Source organism: Zingiber officinale, chromosome 8B (genome assembly GCF_018446385.1).
Source record: "Zingiber officinale cultivar Zhangliang chromosome 8B, Zo_v1.1, whole genome shotgun sequence".
In the NCBI taxonomy this organism is placed as follows: Eukaryota; Viridiplantae; Streptophyta; class Magnoliopsida; order Zingiberales; family Zingiberaceae; genus Zingiber; species Zingiber officinale.
In genome coordinates this window covers 46,007,210-46,028,257 of record NC_056001.1, presented here as the reverse complement: position 1 = coordinate 46,028,257, position 21,048 = coordinate 46,007,210, and the positions used below count along the sequence as shown (strand labels likewise).

The 21,048-nt window shown below is 37.2% G+C and overlaps 1 protein-coding gene across 1 annotated transcript in view; it reads right to left on the bottom strand.

The window, feature by feature from the left end:
• Nucleotides 1-18,864, bottom strand: part of LOC122014657 (probable WRKY transcription factor 33) — a 29,279-nt gene extending 10,415 nt beyond the window's left edge. The window contains exons 1-4 of the mRNA XM_042570999.1: nucleotides 18,402-18,864; nucleotides 10,668-10,832; nucleotides 10,174-10,595; nucleotides 9,943-10,095 (exon numbers count right to left, since the gene is read on the bottom strand). Coding sequence (XP_042426933.1) covers nucleotides 9,943-10,095; nucleotides 10,174-10,595; nucleotides 10,668-10,832; nucleotides 18,402-18,737 — 1,076 coding nt within the window. The 5' untranslated portion in view covers nucleotides 18,738-18,864. The remainder of the gene's footprint in view (nucleotides 1-9,942; nucleotides 10,096-10,173; nucleotides 10,596-10,667; nucleotides 10,833-18,401) is intronic.
• Nucleotides 18,865-21,048: the final 2,184 nt, after the last annotated feature.

Below are 21,048 nucleotides of genomic sequence, written 5' to 3'. Positions count from 1 at the left end.
CTTTGTTTCATATGTATGAGGATGAAGAGGCCTCCACCTCTAGGATTGAGAGGGAGTGTCATTCATTGACACTGGAGCAAGAAGAAGCCTCTACTTCCGGGTCAAATGGAGAGGAAGATGATGTAACCTCCACAAGTCAAACAAAATTAAATGAAGGATTCATCCCTATATGTCAAGGTATAAAAAATTTAAATTGTAATAATAAAAATCACATTATATGTTTTGAATGTAGGAAAAATGGATACTACAAGAACAAGTGTCTAAAATTGACCAAGAAGAAAGGTCAAGTGGCAACAAAGGCTAACGAGAAGCCAAGGAAGATCGGCCCCGTGATAAAGAAAGGCAAGGAACATATTATGTGTTTCTTGTGCAAACAAAATAGACATTATCGGAGTCAATGTCCAAAGGGGAAAACTCCGACCAAAGTCAAAGGAGGAAGCTCAAGTCGAGGGGGAACTTCTAAGGGGAAACTCAAGATATTATTTATTGAACTAATTCCTTTGACTCATGATAACAAACATGCTAGGTCTAGTTTATATCATTTTAATGCTATTTATTATGAAAAAGGAAATCATGATAGGGTTAAAGAAATATGTAGCGTATCATGCTAAAACTACCACACATAAGTCTAGGAAGGTAGGTGATAACTTAAGTAATAACTCTAAGGATTTTAGATATATGTCTAAAAATAAAAATGCTCAAGGAAATCAAGGAAAATCAAAATCTAAGGATTTAAGAATGGAAAACCAAGCCTTGAGGTTAAGCCTTGATAAATTGGAAAAGACCCTAAGAAGAATGAAAAATATCTTTAAGGGGCGAAAAGGATAGGCAAAAATCATTCAATGGTCATAGAGGTTTGAGGTATAAATCTAAAGACAAGAAGGATGTGTCATCATACCATAGAGTTTCATATAGTTATGGAACTAACCCTAGGTCTAGGGGTCAAGTCAAGGTTACAAAGGAGGTCATCCCTAGAGTTAACCTTGAAAAGACCAATGTGACTAAGGCTTTTAAGAATCCTAAGAAAGTCACTAGGGGTCACAAGGGAAGTCATCCCTAGAGTTGACCTAGAGGAGTCTAGCATGACCAAGGTTTCCAAGAAGCCTAGGAAAGTCATTAGAAAGGTAACTAAGGAAGTTATCCTTAATGAGTACCTAGCGCATCGAAGGAGCACCAATAGATTTTGGATTCCTAAGAGTGTGTTCTCTACACCCTAGATGGGTATAGAGAGTGTCAACTCCAATTGGAAGGATAGTTAACCTAATCTTGAAGAAATTGATACTTGGAGGGCATTTTCAAGGTAGTTATACTCCTTGAAAATGAGAAGATCTAATTGTTTACTCTTTGGAAGAGCAAGTGTGCCAAAATTTGAAGATTTAAGCTTAATTAAATGGCACAAGTAGGAATAAGTCAAAGAAATGTCAAGTTGGATTTTTGACATTTTCTTGGGAGAAAAAGGAACAACTTAGGATTAATTTTAGTTTAGCAATTAGATAATCTAGGTATATTATTTATGTCAAATTGTCATGTTTTGTTTGCCCATCATATGCCATGACATCATAAATTTGCATTCATAATTGTTATAAAAAATAAAAATATCATATCATGTCATACATACATTATGTAGTTATAGTATGTTTTCTTTTGAAACTTTTCCATTTTAATGTATGCCATAAATCATCATGCATTATTTTAAATTACTTGTAAATAAGGGCAAAGGCATTAATCAACAAGTGACATCTTAAGTAGATGATCAATTTTAAAATACCTAGATAGAAATACATGATCCCTTAGTTTAGGGCAAAATCAAAATCTACATCTCACAAGGACTATAAGGTGACTTGTATGTGTTTTAGTGCACATTAGATACAAGTGAGATGCTAGGAGGATGAACAAAACTCAAGATATTGATTTAGTGCATCTTTTTGAGTTTTTATTTCATCAAAACACATAGTTTATGTAATATCCAATCATGGGGAAAGCAAACATACAAGTCATGTGCATTTAGCCCAAAGATTGTGGTTGGAAATTTGATTTTGAAAAACATTTCGAAATGCTTTTAGAAAACCTTGGTGAATACTATCTTTTGATAGGAATCACCATTGTATAGTTAGACACAAACTAGAGCAAAACATTGAAGTTTTCAATGGTTTCAAGTTTTGTGTCAATCTTTGAAAATGAAATGTATTTTTTTATAAAACTATTTTTCCCTAATAGTATACGACTTAAATAATGTCTACACAAAATTCTATGATTTTTGGAAAACCGTAGAATTATTTAGGCATTTTTGAAATTCGGCCAAAAGCATATTTTAGAAAAATCAAAAACTTAATCGATCAGCCGATCGATTGGGAGAGTTCAATCAATCAGCCAATCAATTGAATTGGGTTTTCCGTTAGCAGAAGCTCTCAGAATCGATCAGTCAATCGATTGACTTCATCTGGATCGATTAGCTTTGATCGATTGAGTCCCAACTTCAATCGATTAGAAAAATTGATTCTGACTAAAATGGTCTGATTTCAATCCATTAAACCACTTTTAATCGTATTAATCATTCTTAACCCTATAAAACTCATTTATAAACATTTAAGGGTAGTTTTCTTGATTAAAACAAGATTGGAATGGTTAAGAAAAACTAAGATAGAGTTTAGGTAGAGGTTTGAATTCAATATTAATTTTTGAACCTCAAAACTTTAAATTTTGGGTTTTCTAAAGGTTTAGAAACTCCAAGTCATTGTTGGTGCAATGAAAGAAGGCTAGAGCATGTTTTGAGGGAGAGCTACTCCTTAAAAACATGAATTTACTTTTAATGAACCAATAGAAGGTTGTAAACCTTCATAATTGTGAATGCTTTAGGATGAGCATTGTGTGATGGAAGTATGGTCTAGGGTGAGTATTGGGCACAATGAAGGGTATGGGACCTTTATCGTGATGTTGTGAACAACAAGTGAGGTTGTGAACGACATAAGATAACTCTTAAGGAGAAGAGTTTTTGATGTGTACCAAAGGAGGAGAATGTAGGAATTAAGTTAGGAAATTCTCCATGTTCACAGGGGAAGAGTGTGAAACCCTTATGTAAAAGGGGAAAATGAAGAAAACCCTCATTCATGCTTGGGCATAAAGAAGAAGTTAAGGTTATGGGATTAACCTAACTTAAACGTATTGTCAAACATCAAAAAGGGGGGAGATTGTTGGTGCAATTTCCTTGGTCAAGGTTAACCAGGTTAACTAAGCTTGAGTTAACTCGAGTTTGAGTCGTGATGTTTGAGTTTTGATATTTGACAATATATGTACAATGCAGGTGCAATTATCCATATGGAAATATTGATGGTTTGATTGGGAGTCAAGTAGGTCAAGGTTGACCAAATACTTGACTAAGAAGTCCTAACCGGATGTTAAGTAAGGCCAAGTCTAATGGGAAGGTTGACATAAGATGGAAATTTAAGTAGGTCAATGTTGACCGGACACTTGGTGTGGAAAGTCCCGGTGAGTGAAGTCGGACAGTGAGAAAGTCCTGGTGAGTAAAGCCAGGCAGTTTGGGAAAGTCCTGCTGAGTGAAGTCAAGCAGTTTGGGAAAATCCTAGTGAGTGAAGCTAGATGATGAAAAGTCCTAGTGAGTGAAGCTAAGCAGTTTGGGAAAGTCCCGGTGAGTGAAGCTAGATGATGAAAAATTCTAGTGAGTGAAGCCAAGTGAAAAACCGTAGTGAGTGAAGTTAAGCAGTTGGAAAATCTTTGTGAGTGAAGCCAGGTGAAAAGCCCTAGTAAGTGGTGAATGAAGCAAGTCCTAGTGAGCAAAGTTAGGCAGAAGAAAAGTCCTGGTGAGTGAAGTTAGGCAGTGGAAATTCAAGTGGGTTAAGGTTGACTAGACACTGGCATTTGGAAGTCCAAGTGGATCAAAAATTGACCAGACACTCGGCAGAGGAAAAAAGTCCAAGTGGGTCAAAAGATTGACCGGACACTTAGTGACGAAGTTCCAAAGGTCATGGTTGACCGGATATTGGATGTGGGAACCTTAGACTTGAGTTTGAGCAAGTTTGGGTTGGTCAATCGATCAGGTAATCAATTGAACCAAAGTTTAATCGATCACAGTGCTTTTTGACACGAGGAGGTTAATCGATCAAGTGATCGATTGAGAGGAAATCACGTGCGGAAGGCTTCCCAATCGATCAGTTGATCAATTGGGGAAGATTTTCTCGTAATTTTACGAGACGGCCTGAATCGATTGGTCAATCGATTCCAGGTCTCCTATGAGAGCACAGAGGCGCTCTAAATTGATCAGTTGATTAATCGAAGCCTCCCCAATCAATTCATTAATTGATTGGGACATGACTGTTGCGCAGGTTGCGAGCTTTGGACAGCTGGGATTGCGTAGATCTGATGTGGCAATCGATTGGGAGCAGGCTTAATCGATTGGGAACCATAAAAGCGCAGAGATAAAGTCATCGGCGAGTTCAAACACCGTATCTCTTCTCTGCAACACTTACACAATTCTTCTCCACTACTATTCACCGGACTTCAAGCAAGACAAGTGTTGTTGTACTTTCCAACTGGTCCAAGGCATCTACAAGCTAAAGAGATCAAGCAGGAAGGTTTTCGTTTGTATTTTTGTGTATTTACTTCTTGTTTTGAGTTGTATGCTTATGTAAGTTTGTACGAGGTTTCTCTACCTTCGGATTATTCCGAGAACTGTTTTTGATAATAGAGAGTGTGCTCGTATGTGGATCCTTCAATTAGACATCTCATCTTGAGGTGGATACCAAGTAAATTCTTTGTGTTAACATTAGGGAGCTTTGCTTCAAGTTTATCTGTGCAACAACATCTACGAAGCGAGCGAGACAAGCTATTCAACCCCCCCCCCCTCTAACTTTGTCCCAACAAGAAGGGTTAAGGTTGCCTATCTTTTTGACACCCTTAGGCACAACTGAGTTTCACTTGTGATGAAGCCACTGTGAACAATCACAAATGACTAAAATACTCTTACAAAAGGTTAAACAATTTCAAATCATAAGAGTACATTAGTTAATTGAATATAAAAATATCAAAACATTTTTAACATAACAAAGGCGCAAAAATTGTTTTTAAAGATGAAGTAAATGAGTCAAATTTTTATTTGACATCTAACTTGTATATAGAGTAAAGTGACAATTTATAAAGATTTAGATATTTTAGATTAATATAAAGAACAAACCACAATATATCCACTTAGATAAGAAAACTAACTCATTAACCACTAGCCTAAAATGTTTAAGACCAAGTTAATTAGCTAGCTCATTTAAACTTATAAAGCTACTCTATTAGCCCATAACTCACCATGTGGAACTAAATTGATGTGATACAATGTCCCTAACATAAGGTATAGCATCCCGTCAAACAAACTTTAACTAATAACGTAGAATCATCCTAATCATCATGCGAAATACATTGGTGGTTTTACCATCATGCAGGTAACCCTTTAGACAGTCTTACCATGCCTTGAATCAAGTTCGCTCTGACACTAATTATCATGATCCACTTAAATGAGAAAATTGACTCATTAAGTTATCAAATCCTATTAATAGCCCAAAATTCTTAAGCAAAATTAATAAAAGCTACCTCATCTAAGCTTATAAAGCTTCTCTGTTAATCCACACATCAGATGAGATTAAACTAGGGTGTTACAATATTGTCACAACCCGCTTACATAAGAGAATTGACCCAATAACTTATCAAATTCAACTACTACCCAAGATGTTTAGATGTTTAAGTCAAGTTAATGCTAGTTAATTCACCTAATCTTATAAAGCACCCCTACAAGTCATCATATAAACTAAATTAGAGTCATAATATTGTCAAGCCTCGCTTAGATAAGAGAATTTATCTGACCCAACTACTACCCCAAAATGCTTAAACTGAGTTAATAGTAGCTAATTTATGTAAGATTATAATGCTCCTCTATTAGTCCATAACTCACCATGTCAAACTAAATTGGGATGCTATAACATTGGTATCCCCATCTCCATCCCAATTTTAATTCATAGCCTGCCCAAAATCATTCCCAACCATTATCATGTGAAGTCCAATGGTGCTCCACCATCACGCAAGTAACCCTTTCCGATTTCTTGGCATGCCTTGAATTAGGTTCACTCTGATACCAATGGTTAGGACCAAACAACCATCCATGCAGATACCAACTATGTCAACTCGTAGGGGCCTGATTGTTATTGCCCAGTTAGATAAGAAAGTTGTTTCATTAACTTATCAACTCAACTACTAGCCCATAATGCTTAAGACAACTTAATAGTAAGTAACTCATCCAAGCTTATAAAGCACCTCTATTAGTTCATAAAGATTAAATTAGGGTACTACATAATTAATTAGAGCAATAAAAAAATATCTGAGTCATTGGGTGTTGCAAGAACTAATTCTCTCATCGATGCAAGACACACATTCTAGTATAAGTCTCCTAGTAACAAGATATTAGGGGAGACACTCTTACTAATTACTATGGTATGTTTGAAGTTCATAGTTATGAAAAAAAAATTGAGTTGTTTATGAAATTTCTATTCAACTTACTATAGAGTTAATTATATTCTTATTTATAGAAGTAAATAAGCCGGAGAAGATAACATTAAAAGAGTGGAGCCAATGAAAAAACCATGTCCACACAATTCTAACCATCTCAACCATGTCAATCTGTGCCGATAGTTAACATGGCTCAGCACCAAGAAAGTATGGATTGGAGCTAATATCAAAACCAACACTAATATCGACACCTAAAACTTAATCTGGATAGATAAGTCCAAAGCATCATACGATCAAGCTTCTCAATTGTTGCAACAATATTGCCTATTCATCATACTCAGCGAATGTTTGCTCATTTTCATGTGACTATATTATGGGACTTTTATATTCTAACAAATCAAACTAAATATACATAATATCTATGGTCCAACATAAGAGGGAGTTAATTATTTAAACTAATAGTTGTGTGTCATTAAGCTTAGTTCCTACTTTAATCATAGAATAATTATGTATGAATCCTATCAGTGTATATATATATAACAGGATCTATTTGTCCTCTTTAATAATAATACACCATTATAGTTCATCCCTCCAAATTGCTTTAATATTTTATCCCCATACTCCATTATGATAGTTGTTGCCACATAAAAAGAAACTTCTTACTTGTCATCGAAAAGGAAGATATTTTTGCAACATGTTTTTCTCCATTATTGGTTCGAGAAACAACATGTTTCCTTGCCCTAATAAAGATCAAATGACCCTCCTTGAGAGTGGACAATTTTTTACTGTCATCCAGACCTCTATTTTGTATCCATTGAATCTAATAAGGACATCACAGTCATCCTCACTCAAGATTTCTGAGGTCCACAGAGAATATCCTAGCAGCTAGATACAGGATGCTTGGACAAAGGCACTGTCCCAAGCTGAGTAAATCTATGCATCATCTCAACTGCCTCTGTTCCCAATGCTTAGTTGCATAAATATGATGCCAACTCATAATTCAATTTCACTGAACTATTGACAACATTGTACTGAGTAAAGACGACTTATCCACATAACTTAATGTGGCAAGTACAAGTTATCAATGGAGATGTTGCCAAACATACTGTTGTCCTCAACAATTTAAAATTCTATTTACATCATTTGACCTTTGACACTGTTGGAACCTAACTTATGATATTGCATGAATACACCCTACGTGCTCTGATAAAGAAACATTGTAAAGGTTACCCATCTCAATATATATTAGCTGACAAGGAAGGCCCATCAAAATGCTTGATCAAGTTCGAATTTTAAACTTAGATTTAAATCTATTGAATAGAACTGATCAAACATATAACATGCCTGAACACAATTTACTAGTAATAGAGTAATGCAGATTCAACCTGTTGTCATTTTCCAAGTTACAATGCAGGAATAGTGTGGAACCCTAGGTTCTGTCAATAAAGACCTGATAAACTAAATCATAGATTTTTAATCAGATTATCTATAACTAAGGGCCCTAGTCCAAGTGATGTAATACGGAACCAAGATGCATATTAGCATGCATGGAGGTTTCATTGAGGTACTACAATAGTCATTGCTACTAACTAAGAAAGATTACTCTTCTATCATCTATATTAAATTCCTATTGTTTATTGGCCAAAACATGTTCAGAGAAACCATCAGAACCCAGTAAATCATTACATATGTAAAACAATTAGATGATGGGAATTATTCACTGATATGGTGTCATTGTGTAGATTAGTATTTCACAGCTGTAATTGATAACATATTTGAAATGTAATAGCTGTGGTTGACAAAAATATGTTGAAGGTACCTCAACTATCTGTCAAGATGGATCATTAGACATTGCAAAAAATTCTAATTACCGACTTAAGCGGATAAGAGAGCACACATAGCCCCAAGGATGATCTGCAGATACTTCGAATGACAAAATATCTGTGACAGGGCCAACAAAATTAAAAAATTTGGATTACCAGCTATAGCCAGATCAGACAGCTCACCTTGACCTATGGATGATCTATACATTTTTATGTAATGGCGAAATGTACAAGGAACATGTAATGATAGAAATAAATATTAAGCAATAAATTTTGAGGGATGGATGCATGATAAAACCAAATTGTTTTAATAATCTTGATGAGGTGGCCCTATATTTCTGTATAAGTTCTCCCTTCATTTTGTCTGAATTTCTTAACCTCTCTAATTCTGCATGGGGAGGACCCCATTAAATAATTATAGAAGCTTGGATTGAAGTGTAACTGGGCCAATCAAATGTATATTTTAATCATTGAAGACATGTTGACTTTGTCATCATCCACCTGAATCATGAATATTCGCACTGGAGACAAAATGATTAGACATCTGAAGAAGTTCAGCAAAAGACAGTAGAGCAGATGAAGAAGTTTAGAAGATAAGTGGATCTATATGGCGAACAAGACATGGATCAGGAAAGCAAAAAAATTTAGGATCTAATCAATCGCGAGGAACGTAGAAGGTGATGGCAACCAGAGGCAACAATCCTCAAGATTAGAGAGGAAGCTGTCAGGGTGGACAGGGGCGCCAACAATCTGGCCAAAGTGGCTTCAAAGCTAATGAGGCTATTGGTGGCCTCCTATTGTTGAAATTGTAGGCTTTAAAAGTGAAAAGAAGAGGAAATAGCTGTGCACAGAATCGAATTGCCTTCATGGTAGCTGACAGATTCTATCAGTGAGGAAGCAGCAACTGCGAGATTCCAAGCAACTACAGTAGGATCAATTAGAAGACATAAATAGTGTAGGAGAGGCATAGAGCAGGCATGGGAGAAGCTGAGTAGCACCTGGAGCAATTGCCAGAGGAGTAGACGAGTGGCATGGGGAGCAAGCATAGTATGAGTGCACTGAGAGAGGCTATATTTATAGACAAAGGATCAAAGTCCGTAGAATCATCAACAAAGTAGCAGATTTAGCAAAATAAGTCAACCCCTAGAATAGTACCAAATGAGAACGAGAGAATTGGAATCCACCACCTTAGAGGGAAAAGCTGATATCATTATATAAATTTCATCTTGTATAAAAATAGTATTTACACAACTATAAATGAATACAATATTAGGAATGTAATAGTTGTGATTGGCATCAAGATCAAGAATAGGCTGGCAATTGTTGTCTCTAAGTCTTAACAATATAAAGCCCAGTTCACCAGTATCTCCCTTTGAAACACCAGTCTCATAGTTCTCATTATATGATACACACTAATTAGGCATGCTAAAAAAAAAAGTGTAACGATTAATGAAAGCATACATTGGAACAAGTCGAGGAGAAAAAAAAAAAACTCCATGAATGATACAAAAATGTTGGGTGGCAAAAAAAAAATATTTTTGAAAGATCAAATAACTGTTTTTTTTTGCTGGAATTTAACATATCAAAACAGGCCTTGTAAAGTGTTGTATACTTGTACCTTGGATTACTATTTCCCTTTACAAACTTTTGTCCATATTTGCGCCACCTATATCCATCATTCAAATGTCTTGCATCAATCTCTGTCTGTACGACGTATTCACGAATTGTTTTTTGAATTGGTGTGGATGAACAGTTAGAATTTTCACTAAGCCTGCAGAACAAGCAAAAGAAAAATCAAAACCAAGTAACCAACACAAGAGAACTACACAAATATTGATGAAATGCTTGCCTTCGCTTTGGATCTGATTCATCATAAATATCTTCTTCACTCTTAGTCCCAGCATCAAATTCACAATCACTAGAGCAGTACAGCTGTTGTTTAGAAGTTTCAGTGCTAAGATTCTGTTCAGTCATAGAAGGAGGATCTGGTTTGCCAGGTTCAGTGTTTGGTTTTTCAAAATTTTGACTTTCAAAAGGGATTTCACCAGATTGAAGTCCTCTATCTCTTATGTACCTATGCTTTTGAGGTGGGTCGTGGTTGTGTTTACCTCTATATATTACTTCAATAATAGCACCATCCGGGCAATGTACAACCTTCTTCTTAACTGAGCAATTGGAATCTGTGCATCGATAATAGCTTCTTGCATTCTCACTACTCTTCACTTGCTTCTGCCCATATTTTCTCCAGTTATAAGCATCTCCATAACAATTCTTCACAACACAGAAGATCCATTTTAGTGCAAATCAGAGAAGAAAATGAGTTGAGGCTTAACAAATTTTTACCTTGGGTGTTGGTGGGGGCACTTGTTGTAATGGCATGGGGTTGACAAAAGTAGATAGCATAGTTGTAGATGAGTTCAATGCAGATGGCCATGGTCCTTGTAGTTCCATCTGTTTTTGCACTGTGACAGTAGCCAAAACATTTTGATGGGCCATTGCAAGCTGCCGCTGTAGTTGAACAATGGACACAAAAGAAAAGACATATCGGTATCAATATAGAGATTAAAGTACACAATGACATCTCTAGTATTATTTCCCAAAATAATCTGAAATCACAGTATTATTTCTGACCTATTAATAATTCAATAAAATTCGAAATTAAAAGAAGACCAACACAAGGAATATCCTAAATGAAGCTTGCGGAAAGTTTTCGCATGATAAACAAAATTTGCCATTATTCATATCTTACTGATCCGCAAATAACATGGTCTGAGGGTACTAGTGGTAAAAAGGGGCAACCTGGTGCATAAAGCTCTTGAATGCAAGGTCTTAGAGAAGGGTTGAACCACATTGGATTGTACACAGCTTTACCTTGCATTGCAAGAAATTATTTATTCGACTCGAATCCGTGACCACAAGGTCACACGATAACAACTTTACTTACACTGTTACGCCAAAGCTCCTCTTCTCTAAGAGTACTAGTGAAAGCTCCTAGAAATCCTTTTGTGAATTGTAATGAGATGAGTACTTTGATCAAATAGTCAACAAAATGTTATATTTCCAAATATATTAAAGTTAAGGCTTTGCAAACTATCTACTTTTATACAATACTAAAAGGGTTCAAACTTAAGATGTGGAGCATATTAGATTGTTGTGGGCCAACCATGTGAATATGGAAATTATAGGATACATTTGTAACATGTAACATCTCACCTTTATTAATAACATATATATATAATGTATCAGAGTCATAGCCCAACTAGGCCAATCATCCGCGTCGGCTCTTCTCTCTTCACCTGAGGTGAATCCAGCACGCCTCACCTCCAAACTATTATGCTAGATGTGACTTCTTCTAATTGTCACTCACCCATCCATTTCTTCTCCAAACATGATGCGGTCTCTTCAGACATGGTAAACTCTCACAAACTTCATATCATCTCGCCCTTCTGCCTTCGACGAAACCATATGTGTCTTCTCCAGACACGGCACAACCTCTCTATATGTTACACCATGGATATCTCATTCCTCCTCCACCATAGTGGTGAAGTAAGTACCTTTGGTCAATTAGAAGCAGACAAAATATGTCCCACTTATAAAAGCTTTTTGGAGAGTTTTAAGTTGTGCATGGAATGCATGAAGACATCCTAAAAGCTCCACTGATCTTGTGTCATCTATGCTAAAATCTTCTAAAGGCATAGATAAGCCCCCAGGGCGTAGCGCAGACGATGGGTGCATGGCATCTCTGGCGTAATGGTCAGGAGTCGATTCTTACCCTACCATGCGTCTGACGTCTGTGTACCTGTATATACCTCCCTCCATATCCATGGGGACGGCACTAAGGGGGTCGTTAATGTAGCGGATCTACATTTTTTTTTCCAAAGGCATAGATAAGGTGGAAGGCTCAACTCAAGCACCTTAGTATTCTCTTTTATTTTAGCTTTGCCTTTCATTCTAGTTGCAAAGAATGAATTAATTATACAACATCCAAGCTAACATGGGATTGAAAGAGGTTTACCCCATTACCTCTTGTTAATGGGTTCATTATGTGGTGACTCATAAGATGAATCATAGGTTATGGATTAGGAACGGGGTTTCTAAGCCACATTAAACAAACTTTATTAGCTTTGATTGTTAATTCTTTTATATATTTCCATTGCATACTCTTAACACGAACAACACATAAGCACTCACGTATTCAATTACTTCGTTGTGTTTGTGTAAAAAAGAAAAATCAAATTAGGTGAACCGGCTATACATCTGTCCACCTCTAGTTGGGTTAAAGCCAAACCATCAACAATCCTACAAAAAGAACTATGGTCATGAATCTATTTTGTTGTGTTGGTTGCACTCTTAAATGTCAAACTCTTCCTCAACCTCCTTGATGCCTTTTGTGGAGGATATTCTAGCTATTTTAGGACCTATGACCATCACAGCTGAGAAATTCAAAAGAAAGAATTGTCTTCTACTTTGTCACCATTCGCGTATAGTTTATGGATCGGGATCAACTAGAACACCTAACTATTTGAGTTGTGGAGATCACTCAGTTTAATAGTCCGTCGTGGGGTCTAATCGTCCACATGTGAGGGCATGGATGCACAATTTCTTGCTTTTCTATTACACAATCAATTTATTGTAGTCTTATAAGCATCTTCTATTGCTATCTCTTTTGCTACAAGACCAAAAAAAAGGTTATCTACATGAGTGGCATCTATAGACCCATGGTGTAATTGGCAACCTATTTTTTTTACACTAGAGTGGCACATAAATGACCACTCATGGAGATTGCTTCCAAACTATCACGATTAAATTTAAAGATATCCTTTCAATCTCTCTTGATATCCAAGAGATATAGGATCACATTCACAAGCTAGTCATCATGTTTCTTCATGCTATCTAACCTAAGTTTGAATAAGTGATCTAAATGCTCGGCGGATCCTCCTTTATTCAATGTGTACATGTGGATGTTGCATGCCTCAGACTCTGCTTCGCGCTCCTCTAATTCTGTGGTAGATTATTTTGCCTCTGCAGCTAATTCATCACCTAAAGGATCACAAAGTGGTCATGGAGGCCAACAAGTTGATCGGAGAGGACAAAACATCTCAAAATACACTTATTGTGGAAGGTTCAAGCACATCAAAGATACATGTTAATTACTTCATGGATTTCACTACTCATACAGCTTATTCTGATACCTCTCATCCATCTCCACTATTATAGTTCCTATAGAGGAGTACTCTTGGCTTCTTTAGCTCCAAGCAACTGCTAATGCTTCTTATATCATTCACCCATAGAGGTACCTCTACTACATGCCTCTCACATACCTCCAGGTCACAATCACGCTTCTAGACCCTAAACTCAATAATTTTTAACACATTTTTGGTAATGCATCTTTTTTCTCTATTCTCATATTTCCCACGTGTCCTACTAGTAGTTGCTGCAATCATACCCCAAATGGTTGAACCCAACTATATGATTTTATTGTGTTTGGCAAAGGTTCAAATTAAGTTCATATTGTGTTACTCAATGCTATGCGTCAAGGGTGCAAAAACAGGTTATTTGGCACTTACATTATAGGTGTAATGAAGTGAGTCAAATTGTTTCAACCTCCTAGTGCTCCTAATTGTTTCAATTTTTTTTATTTTCTTTTGTTTCTTGAGCTTAAGGTCTTTACTGTTGGTGCAGTGAGCACCAGATGATCGAACCTGAGTTTTGATTATGGGAAATGGTTCAAAGTTAAGCTGTGGTGTTATCTAACAAGGTTCATGGAGCTTGCAGGAAAGTCCTAAGTGATACTTAGGCAAAAGTCCTAGCTGCGGCTAGGCAGATGAAAACCCTAGGGGGTGGTAACCCTAGGTGGAGGAAAACCCTAAGGGGCGACAACCTTAGGTCCTAGGGGGTGGTAACCCTAGGTGGAGGTGGAGGAAAACCCTAAGGGGCGGCAACCTTAGGTCCTAGGGGGTGGTAACCCTAGGTGGAGAAAAACCCTAGGGGGCGGTAACCCTAGGCGGAAAGTCCAGTCGGTCTGGAGGACCGGACTGGCATCAGGTAAATCTCCTGAGTGGAGTAGGTGAGGACGCGTTCCCCGTAGAGGGAACAGTAGGCGTCGGGTCGACCTAGGGTTTCCGGTCGAAAACCCGAAGTCAGACCCGGACAGTCCGAAGGCTGTCAATTCATTTGTTTATATATTATCCATTTTGCTCTAACTCTGTTTTGCAGGAGACTAACCTTTTTGTGCAGGGTTAGAAGTGACCGGGATCGGTCGACCGAACCTTGGGATCGGTCGACCGAACCCACAAGCCAGCAGATCAGATCTCCAGAGGTTGGACCAGGCTCGATCAAGGGATTGGTCGACCGAACCAGGGTTGGGCGTCGACTAGATCAGGCCAGGTTGACAGAGTCAGGAGAGCTGATCGGTCGACCGAACATGGTGATCGGTCGACCGAACCTCGGATAGAGTTTGACCAGCGGAGCGAGAGGATCGGGCGGATCGGATGGGAGAAGATCGCCTGATCGGTCGACCGATCCGCGTCGGGTCAAACCTGATCCCGAGACTTGGGGATCTGGATAAGACTTTGCAGAGCTATAAAAGGAGGCCTCGAGGTGCAACTCAAAACATCGAATTCGATCAGAAGAACGTGTGATCTTGTACGCTGCTCCGAAAGCTTCAACTAGACTCTGCTACTCCGACAATCGACAACCACTTCATTCATCTTTGTATTTGTCGGTATAATCTTTTAAAATTTAATACTTGTACTTATTCACTTGTAAAGATTTGCGTTATATAGTTGTTGCCCACCGAAAGCGGTCAAGGACCGCGGGCCTTCGAGTAGGAGTCGAGATAGGCTCCGAACGAAGTAAACCACTTGCGTCGTTTGCATTTACTTTCCGCTGCGTTTCTACTCTTAGTTTTAAATCGCTAAATAGCAACGAGCGCTATTCACCCGCCCCCCCTTCTAGCGCTTTCGATCCTTCATTTACCTTCAAGCTCCATAATTTGCAAATCTTTTTATCATATTTCATCTCCTATGTTTTGTAAAAAGGTTTCGCTTGCTCAGGAAGGTCAACGAGAAGCGAAAAGTAGTAGTACTACAAGAGCTTACTCAACTTACAAGTCTATATGTCATGGTGCCATGGAGTAGGGATAGGAGGTTCTGAAGCACATAAATCTCCGAGTTATTTCTTTACTGTTTTAATGCATCATTATTTTTGTTGTGCTTATAACTGAAAATTATTTTTATTGTGCTATCCCCCCCCCCCTTTTTCCTCCTCCTCTAGCATCACACTCGGCCTCTTACTAATGTCATGATAGCCTGTGGGTCACACTCGCTGGTTAAGGGCATTAGAGATGTTCCACTTAGCCCTTGCTTCATTTGTCTTTTGTCTTCTATGTTCCTATATACCCATTAAAATTATTGTTAATTAGTCAACTTATTAGATCCTCAAATGTTTCTATTATATTTTACTACCCAAACTTCAAGAGTGGGCAAGGTGAGTGCATCAAAGATATCTCATATGGACTTTACTAGTTCAAGGTGTCTTTATTGTTGTTGGCTCTTTTGGCTACACTTTATTATCTCTAGCTACACAGTCATCTTGGTCATCCTTCCCTTCAACAAGTGATGTAGATGGTACCTTGTCTTTCTAATTTTTAATCTCCTGAGTGTGAATCTTATCAGGCAATACATGTTAGGTCCCCTTAGGAGCATCAATAAATGTGCCCCTGGACCTTTTATGTTGGTTCATTAAGATGTTTAAAGCTCGAGTACTGAAACTCAACTTTATATTTTAAATCCTTTCTAGCTTTCTGATAATTATTCAAGAAAGATATAGTATTTTTCATGAAATACCATATTGAACTATTTAATTTCTTTTCATCTTTTTATGTTGAAACCAAAAATGAATTTGACATCTCTGTCAAGATTCTATGCAATGCCAGTACTAAAAGAGTATTTCGCTCATTCCTCCTAGCCTTTCTTATTACACCCTAGCATTTTCCATTCATCTTCATGTCCTTGTACATCTCAACAAAATAGTGTGGCTGAACGAAAAAACCACTTCAACCTTGCCCTTGAATATGTATGTGCCCCTTTCATTATAGAGTAATGTTATTCTCACTACATGCTATCTGATTAATTACATGTCATCCATTATTTGAGATTGAGTTCCTTTATTATTCTCCTTTCAATATTTCTGTTACACCTAGGTCTTTAAGTGCACTTGCTTTGCTCATCTCAAGTGGCTTGATTGTGATAAGTTATCACCACAAAGCACCTTTCTTGGCTATTCATGCCTCCAAAAATGCCTCTAGAAAGACTATCATTAGTACTATGCTGAATTTCATCATTCGGTTATCTCTACCAATTGGGCAGCCTCCTCTACAAATAAACAATTTAATTTAATTTGGTTATTGTGTTCTCTTAGGAGGTAATCTCATTTCTTAAGAAAGAAAAAAAGTAACCCGTGGTGGTAAAGTCCAATGCAAAAGCAAATATAAAGTCATAGTATTAGCAACATGTGAACTTATTTAGGTTAAGCATTTGATGACGAAAATAGGATAAACCATAGCACAGCCCATGAAGTTAATGTGACAAACAAAGTACAATGCATATCGCCTCAAATCTAAGACATTATATTGAGATTGATTGTCTTTATTAGAAAAAAAAAATATTAAACCAGGTAACACCAAACCTGGGGCGACCGGCCAAGCCCCACGGAAGTTTCCCATCCGCCGCCAAAGTAAATCGGGAAGCACTCGTGACGGGCGGCCAGAAGCCCAGCATCTCATAATTGTGCGCCCCATTTGGAGGAAAAATCCCTGCAAATGCGCCGTAGATGGGGATTGACGTAGATGGGGATTGAACCGCGGTGCCTGGGTAACAACTTGGCGTCATTCCGTGCACCATAGCCCCAAGGGCTTGATTGTCTTTATTAGAGAGAAAGAGTAATCTAGTTAGATTATTATTTCTTTTGTTAGTTATAACAATCAATTGGTAAATTTGCTGAACAAATTGCTAATGGGGCTTAAAGTTAAATATATTTGTAATAAGTTTAGGCCCTCTAATACATTTAAACTAGTTTGAGGGGAGAATTAAAAAAGGTTCAAAATCTCAAGACATGTCGAAGTTTCGACCATCGATTAGAATGATATTTTTTTGGATAAAGGTAAAACCTGATGAAATAAACATTCAATTAGAATGATATTTTTTAGTATCATATCGATATTTTGATGTATGGTATCAATGGAGAATTGAATGAGGAAGGTAAAACAAGATGAAAAGGAATAATAAGAAAAGAACACAACTATATACCTAATTGTCATAAGGAATGCTATCGGTTATATGCAATTTTATATTTTTGACATTGTATTGCATGGACAAAAGCTAAAAATATAGCAAACATTATTTTAATTCATATTAACACATGTTATAGTATGTCAACGAGTGTCAAACATTAGTATGACATGATACTTATCAACATAATTGAGACAACAACACTTGATAAATTAGTTGTGCCAAGATGTATTGAATTTCGGTAATTTATCGGAACGATACATTTTGATTAGCCAGATGGTACAATGTAAGATTTAAAATTATGTTATTATGAGCCACTCATGTAAATATGTAGACTTTATGGGGTGTAATTGTAATATCTCACCTTTATTAATAAAATATATAAAGACTAGGTAGTACTAATTGGGAATGTTTTCCCTTCACATAGATTAAGCAATCAATCATCCTTTACTAGGATTCTAATTTAAATTTTGTGGTGTTCCAAACTACAGATTGACCAGTTCCCCCAAGATGAATGAATAAAACAAATTAAATCCCACAATGATTAAGGTTAAAAATCAGGCATTCTACATTAACAAAGGTCAGATCTTTGACCTAATTAATAGCTAAAAAAACAATAAGCGCCAATATCACAGCTCAACTAACAGAAGTATCACTCACAGAGAGATGCGATCAATGAAACAAGGAAATCCTCATCAACAATCAGGTAACAAGGTAACTATAAGCCCTAGCGAGTTGAGCAATACAAACTGTACAAAAAGAAGGAAGAAAGATCAGGATCACCAACCACGAACCCCTGGGACTCATGAGACTCGGCCAAAGAGACCGGGGCCAAGATGCAAGGAACGGAGACCACAGGGACTGTCACGATAGGCGCTGAGCGGGGATTTTCTTCCGATGAGGCCGCGGCCCCCGCCAGGTCCTGCGAGCACAACCGACCGTCAGTACTCGCAGAGGAAGGATCGAGTAGCGGCGGCCCACCCTTCTCCACTCCCCAGTGTCCTCGATCCACAGTCGGAATCCCCTCCTCCACCGCGGAGGAGGAGGTGGAGGGAGGAGGCTCCGACGCCGCTTCTCCGCAGGCATTCTCCTCCACTTCTGAGCTCGGCTTCTCCAGCTCCATCGAAGCTTCTTCGAGATCTAAGCTTGAATTTCAGTGGCCGAAGCCACGGCGAGCAGGCGAGGAGGGAAGTGGGGAGGTGGAGAAGGGGGAGATGCGTTGCGATCGAGAGCAAAGGAGAAAGAAAGAGATTCGCTTTTTGACTTGTGAATTCCTTTTAACGGCGTGATGCTGCCGCTATCGACGGCCCGAAAGGGAAGTCACGGCGGATCGAAATTTTTTTTTAAAAAAAAACCACTAGTGACTTACAAGTATGTATTCATTCTAGATTTATAGTAACTTTTAATGACTTTTTTTAAACTGATGGACTTAAGTTGATAGATTTTTATTAATTTTAAATAAAATTTTACAGATTTATAAATAGGATTTCATAGATTCTTGCGAACTTTTTGTAAGCATTTGTAATATTTTTTTATAGAGTTCCGTGAATTTTATAACTTGTATAATTGTGTTATTTTTTTTATTGATTTCTTTGAACGAGTAATTGAACATGAGTAACATCTTCAACTTTTTTTTTACTTATTTGTAAAAATGAATTCTAACTTAGCTTCACTTTAATTTAAGAAAAATGATAATGAATCATTATTCAATTTATTAAAATTAAATTTCAATTCTTCAAGTCAATTCAATAAATATATATATATATATACCAAAATTAGATAAACAATAATCAAAATATTGAGAAAATTTAATATTTTTTCATTCTTGTATGGAAGAAAAACCTAATCGTTATTGATAACATGATCAACATCACTCCATATTTGATTAGCTATACTCTCCATGAGTTAACATTCGCTCGTTGTTGTTCTTGAGTAAATAATTGATCAAAGTTGTCATCTTCATAAACTTGTTATGATGAAGATGATGAGATTTCATTATCCAGTTCAATTGAAAATTCATCAAAATGACACTCCTTGCGAAGAAAATTGAGAAATTCGACACAAGTCAATACAAGCGCTACTTGTGTTGTATATGGAAATGACAGAGCTATTTTGAATATTTTGAATCGTGATTTAAATATACCAAATATCCTCTCAATGGCGTTCCTCAAAGAAGCATGATGAAGATTAAACAACTCTTTTGCATTTTCAGGATGATGACCTTGACCAGTGAATTCTTGAAGATGATAACGTATACCTCCAAAAGGATCCAAGAATTGACATCGATTTGGATACCTGTCATCCACTAAAAAATATTTACCTATAAAACCATATTTGTAGTATCAAGTAACCAATGAGTAACATATATATTCTTTAAAATTAAAAAAATATAAATAGTTAAGAAACATATAGAACAAAAAAATACCTCCGGGCACTTTAACTCCATTATTTCTTGATAAAGCATCTGTCAACACAAGTGAATCATGAGCAAACCCCTCCCACGCAGTGAGTACATATATAAATTCTAAATCAAAGTTACAAGCTACTAATGTAATGCCCGAAAATTCTCAAACTTATTTTAGAAATATTCTATAATTTTTTTAGAATTTTAGAGTATTTTTATGAAATTTTTAGAGTAGCTGAAGTAGCAAAAATAAATAGGACCGTAAAATAGCCTATGCGGGAATTGAACCCGAGACCTATTGGGTCCTATGACTTATGGTGAACCATGGTAACCAGGTGAACCCAACAGGGTCGTGCTGAAAGGAAAAGGGATCAATTATATTTATGTTTATGTTGGGTCGAAATACCCACTAGATATAAATAGGGAATTAATTAGTGAGGAGATAATTTTTAACGAGACTTCTCTTCTCCTCAACCTAATTCCGCCAACCCCTCTCCCTTTTCTTCCTCTCTCGGCGCCAACCACAAGCAAGGCTAGGGTTCCGCCCAAGGGCACTTTCCGGCGACGACTTCGACACGAGGACGCTCCCCTCCGCGAGAGGAACGCGTGGATGCGAGAAGATCGTCGAAAGGATCGTCTCCACCGGAAATCTAGCGATTAGAATCGTAAGAAAATCCGAACAGGAGGTAAGAAACCCCTCACCTGCAGTATAAGTAGCTTTCGTATGAATTGTAAGCCTCAGTTTGGTAATATGTAGACTTTTGGCACAAAGGATGCGAACTAGCGTATACCAGGTGTTCGAATAAATTGTTAGCACAGTTAAAATGCAACTTAGACATTTTATTAGCTTAGATAAATGCAATAGAAGCATTTTCACAGCTTATTTAGTCTTGCTATAGCTCTTATAGGACTAGATGTCCACTGGGTGGGCTCCCACAGTCGCCTCTAGGTTCAGACAACCTAGCTCTAGGTTCAGCTAACCTAGAAAGAGCAAGACAAGTAATAATTAGCTATGTTCAGTATTTTATTT